This window comes from Carlito syrichta, unplaced genomic scaffold (assembly GCF_000164805.1).
Source record: "Carlito syrichta isolate Samal-C Ts95f unplaced genomic scaffold, Tarsius_syrichta-2.0.1 Scaffold315497, whole genome shotgun sequence".
NCBI classification, from domain to species: Eukaryota; Metazoa; Chordata; class Mammalia; order Primates; family Tarsiidae; genus Carlito; species Carlito syrichta.
Window position 1 is genome coordinate 248982 of NW_007259593.1, and position 5905 is coordinate 254886.

A 5905-nucleotide genomic window follows, 5' to 3' on the forward strand; every position below is an offset into this window, starting at 1 on the left:
GCCTGTAGTTCCAGGTACTTGGAAGGCTGAGGCGGAAGGATCGCCGGAGCCCAGTAAGTCCAGGCTACGGTGGCCGGGAGTGGCCACTGTACTCCAGTCTGGGCGACAGAGTGAGACTCCAACTCAAAAAAAAAAAAAAGGAAACAAATTATAGAGAATCATCATTTAATGTAAGGGTTCTTATATTTTCCTACATAATCACTTGTAAAAACTTCAGGAAAATATGTCAAAACTTAGAGATTCAAATTATCTGAGAAATTTTCAAAACTAATATCTAATATTTCACTTACTTAAAAGAACAACAAAAAGTATAATTTACCCAGCAGTTTTATTCAAAGATATTTACAAACAGAAAATGCTTATAATAAATATAAGAAAAAGTTGAATAGCCTTAATATATAAAGACTCATAAAATAGGTAACGAAAATGTCATTCTCAATACAAATGGGCAATGAATGTAACAGACAAGGAAAAAAAGAAATACAAAGGAATGATATTCAGAAAACAAGTTTCTAATTTAAGAGGAGCAAAAGAACAAAAGCTTTATCAAAATTTAGTTTTCTGTTCATCCTAGCGTAAACTGAAAAACTATGCACAACCATTTCAGCAAAACAAGTATGAACACTAAAATATTCTTAATTCAATCACAAAAACTGTCATAGTACATGCTCAATACATTTTACCTACGTGGCAGATACCACAAATACAATACATTACCTGAAGACAATACCAGCATTACCTTCACAAATCCTTGATAGATTTTTTCAGATAATGAAAGGAAAAAGAAGGTCAGAACACAAGTTCACGAACTTTCCCATCAGAAAACCTGAGTAGTGGGGCTGGGATACCATGCTGGTGCTCTCTGCCCCAGAGCCCATACTCCCAGTCACTGAACTACAATTTTATCTGTAGTTTAAGGGACTTCATTTACAGCAAAAAACTCAAAGCTAAGGGACAGAACAGAGGCCCTGAGCCTTGTCTGCTGTTCTTCCCAGCAGGCAATCCTGGGCTCCCACTACAATCTTATCTCTATAGCCTGGCATCATTCTCACCACTCCCAGAATGCACAGGACCAATGATGCTCAGCCAGGCACACGTTTGTTTATTTATCTTAAATGCTTCCATGTATTTAAGGAACAAAAGAAAAAACTTACGTGGTCTAACAGGTAAGTATCTCAACCTTCTATCAACTGGTGAAACAACTGAAAACACTTACTGTTCGAGTCTCACTGTCCTCACGCTCAGGATTGACTTTCACAGCAATCGTTGTTATCATACCAACCATTTCTGGGGGAGGGACTGTGTTCTCAGGGATCACTTGAGGGTTCTCAAAGTAGCGGTTCTACACAAAAAACAGATACTGCTTTTCCTAAAGTCAAACACAATATTTCTTCAAAAAAACTCCTGATATTTGGTGGAAGAAACTAAAATGTTCTTCATGTTTATGCTGCACCAATCCCATATTACTTAGGCTCAGTCATTCATTTCCCAATCCCTTAAAGCCTAAGCCAGCACACACCTCTTTACTCAGGACTACAAAGATAACATTATAGAGACAATGTCCTCCACCTTCAACAACAGAAAACAAAAACTTGCCTAAAATATTTCTACTCTTCCTGGCTAATAAAGAATGAAATAAAAACCATATTACATTCCTACTTTAGTGAGGCTAAAGCACTGCATCCCTCAAGTGAAGAAATTAGAAGCTAGTACCTACTGAATTAACTTTTCAAATAGCCTCTAAGTAAAGGTCAAAGAGGGAATAGAAACAAAGCACAGAAGACATTTTTTTCTGTTTGAATCGGAGTTTCACTCCATCGCCCAGACTGGAGTGCAGTGGCACGCTCCGGGCCACGGCAGCCTCGACCTGCTGGGCTCCAGCAATAGGCGTGCACTACCACACCTGGCCAATTTTTTATTTATTGTAGACATGAGGTCTCACCAAGGTGCTGGTCTTGAACCCGCAGGCTCAGGCAATCCACTTGCCTCAGCCTCCCAAAATGTTGGGATTACAGGCTGAGCCACTGAGCCCAGCCAGAAGACATTTTTAAAAGCCAGAACCCTTCCTGTCATCTTCACTCAATACTTTGGGCTTCACGTTAAATAAAGCAGATGCCTGTGAAAAGCAGCTCTCAGTTTTTGACAGAAGGGCAAGTTTCAGAGCTTGACAACTCAGTCATTAATTTTAACTTTTATATATTCTCCCAAGATTAAAATTCTTAAAATGCTGCCAGGAGCAGTGGTTCATGCCTATAATCCCAGCACTTTGGGAGGCCGAGGTAAGAGGATTGCCTGAACCCATAAGTTCGAGACCAACCTGGGCAACTTGGCAAGACCTCAGCTCTACAATAAATCAAAAAATTAGCCAGGCGTGGTAGCGCACGCCTGCAGTTCCAGCTACTTGGAAGGCTGAGGCGGAAGGATCACCGGAGCCCAGCAGGTTGAGGCTGTGGTGGCCGGGAGCGGCCACTGCACTCCAGTCTGGGTGACAGAGACTCCAACTCAAAAAACAAAAAAAAAAAAAAGAAAAACACCAGGTAGAAGATGTCAAACAGATTACTATTGCACAACATGTATCAATGAACCTGTCAGTGACTGTTTCCCAGGTTGCCACATGTTAGAAAAACATAAGATACAAAATTTTGATTTTTTTGGTCATAATTAAGTTTCTCAATGTTCAAAATTCCATTACAAACCAAATATCATTACAACAAAATAATAGGTTCCAACACTATACTATTTAATATGAAGTGATTTATTTTTCACGACTTTGTAAAAAAAGTGTGATCGAGCTACTGGTAGGTAATCCATGAAATGTCTCTGAGTGCAAAGGAGTAAAATAAAAAACTCTTGGCACACAGATTTATGCAAAATGATTTTTACCAAAGCATTACATGTGATAGTAAAATACTGAAAACTGGGCAAACACCCAACAGGGAAATGGTGAAGGTAGATAAATAAGTGATAGAAAAGTATGTGACCATTAAAAATTATGACTGCCGGCCAGACTCGGTGGCTCAGCCTGTAATCCCAGCACTTTGGGAGGCCAAGGTGAGTGGATTGCCTGAGCCCGTGGGTTTGAGACCTGCCTGGGCAACTTGGTGAGACCTCATCTCTACGATAAATAAAAAATTAGCTGGGTGTGGTAGCGCGCGCCTATAGTTTCAGCTACTTGGAAGGCTGAGGCGGAAGGATCACTGGAGCCCAGCAGGTCGAGGCTGCGGTGGCCGGGAGCGGCCACTGCACTCCAGTCTGGGCGACAGAGTGAGACTCCAACTCAAAAAATAAAAAAGAATTATGACTGCCAGAAGAGTCTGGACGAAGTTGTTCAGATTGGTAATGGCATTGCTTTTAGTATGTGAGAACAAGATGGGGGAGATTTTCCTCTCTCACCCCACTCATTTTTATGGTGCAGCACTGCTAGTAGAAAGTTCTTAACAATATAGGAAAACTTTTATTGATATAGAAAAATACTGTATATTATACCACCTCCCCAAAAATCATCAAGACTGAGTTCAGCCACCTTTAAAATGCACAAAGTAAAAAATAAAACAAAACCTTAATGTCAATGGTAGCTCACAAATACAAAAATTATGGATTTTTTTATTTTCTGGGTTTTTTCCCCCAAAATTTCTACAATAAAGATATACTGCTTTTGTGTTTTTTAAAAAAAGTACTTAAGTTAAAGAGAAACCAAAGAACTTTTTTTGAATGACTGATTTATCAAACTTGATTTTAACCATCTAAACATTCTTCATTCTAAAATTAGAATTATTTCTTCAACCCAACTGTTCTAAAATAACTTTGGAATTAAAAAAGTAATAAATATAAATTCAAACCACAGTAAAAACATACCACCACTTTTGGTAGCTCCTTGTAAATCTGTTTCACAAAATCCAAAAAATGATGAATCTAAAAAAATATATATAAACATTTTAATTGTAGGAAGATATTCATAAACAGAAAATACTTATAATAAGTAAGAAAAGCTATAATAGTCTTAATATATGAGAACTCACAAAATAAGTATGAAAAACGTCAGGCTCGATACAAAAATAGGCAATAAACATGAACAAATTTAACAATATATAAAGGACTGATAAACAGGAAACAAGTTTCTAATTCAAGAAAAGCAAATGGATGAAAATTAAAACAAATACCACTTTTTGTCTTTCAAAAATAATACTCAATGTTTGAGAGTGCAATGAGGGAGATTTTCATATATTAATGAGGGACCATAACCTGATGAAAACTTTCTAGATATCAACTTAACACTATATACCAGGAACATTAAAACGTTTGACTTGGTAATTTCAAATCTACAAACCTAGTCTATGGAATAATTTGAACTGTAAACAAAGATATTCAGTAAAAGCCATAAAATAAAAAATTTGAAATATTTTAAATGGCCGGGCTCGGTGGCTCAACCTGTAATCCCACGCTTTGGGAGGCTGAGGTGAGTGAAATGCCTGAACCCGCGGGTTCGAGACCCGCCTGGGCAACTTGGTGAGACATCATCTCTACAATAAATCAAAAAAATTAGCCGGACGTGGTAGCGTGCGCCTGTAGTTCTGGCTACTTGAAAGGCTGAGGCGGAAGGATCGCTGGAGCCCAGCAAGTGGAGGCTGCAGTGGCTGGGAGCGGCCACTACACTCCAATCTGGATGACAAACTCAAAAAAAAAAAAAAGAAATATCTTAAATGTTCACAAATAAGGACACCCCCACCCCAAGAAAGAATAGTAAGTATCCCTTAAATATTAACTTTATATTTTTTTCTGGTTTTTTAGTTGGAGTCTAACTGTCACCCAGGCTGGAATACAGTGGCTTGATCACAGTTCACTGCAGTCTCAACTTCCTGGGCTCAGGTGATCCTTCTGTCTCAAGCCCCTGAGTAGCTGGGATTACAGGCAAACACCACCGCACCTGGCTAATTTTTTTATTTTTTATTTTGTAGAGACAAGGTCTCGCTATGTTGCCCAGGCTGGTCTCGAACTCTTGGGCTCCAGCAATCCTCCCATCTCCCAAAGTGCCAAGATTGGAGGTGTGAGCTACCGCACCCAGCTAAGAAATGTTTATGACTGGGAAAATATTTACATATAATATGAAAGAAAACAATCAGGATATAAGATATTATATATAGTATTATCACAATTACATAGAAAACAAACATTAAGGTGAGGAAAAGGAAATCACCAAGACATCAAATATTGGTTTTGAGATGGTAGGAATTCTATTTAAACTTTATGCTTTTAATTTCCAAATAATTTACAATAGGTATTTACTGAAGTCATGATCAGAGAAGGTATTACTGTAATTGTGGCAAACATATACTTGCTGCTTACTGTGTAGGTGGATGGGAATTACTGTACTAAGAACTTTAACTTTTACATCTAATTCTTCAAAAGGCATTTTGAGGCTACACTATGAATATCCCCATTTTACATAAAAGTCTCCAAAAGGTTACAAGCTTACCCAATATCACAGAGCTACTGAATTGCAGAATGGAGATTCAACCTTAGCTCTGACTTCAGAGCTCACATCTCAACCCTAGAACATAAATTGACTGGCACCTTCTGGCACATTAGATGCGTAAATACTAGACCAACCCAAATAGACCTGCCAGTTTGGTTGGTTAATAGATTTCAACTATTGAGCAAACTATTGACATACACATTTAAAAACAAAGGCCACTGTTAAACCCATGAAGGAATGTCCTCAACTTAGGCTCTATTTTCTACACTTAAAAGCAGTACATGTTCAGTCAACTCCAAAAGACAGTAAAAAATTTACACAACATAGCCGAGCTCGGTGGCTCAGTCTGTAATCCCGCGCCTTTGGGAGGCAGAGGTGAGTGGATTGCCTGAGGCCGCGGGTTCGAGACCCGCCTGGGCAGCGAGACCTCAT

General features: G+C 38.7%; 1 protein-coding gene across 3 annotated transcripts in view; it reads right to left on the reverse strand.

The window, feature by feature from the left end:
- The window catches only part of TRRAP (transformation/transcription domain associated protein), a 147276-nt gene that overhangs the window by 129034 nt on the left and 12337 nt on the right, over positions 1–5905 (reverse strand). For all 3 annotated transcript variants that reach the window (XM_021706379.1, XM_021706378.1, XM_008072896.2), the window contains exons 6-7: positions 3856–3912; positions 1217–1342 (exon numbers count right to left, since the gene is read on the reverse strand). In XM_021706379.1, the coding sequence (XP_021562054.1) occupies positions 1217–1342; positions 3856–3912 (183 nt within the window). The remainder of the gene's footprint in view (positions 1–1216; positions 1343–3855; positions 3913–5905) is intronic.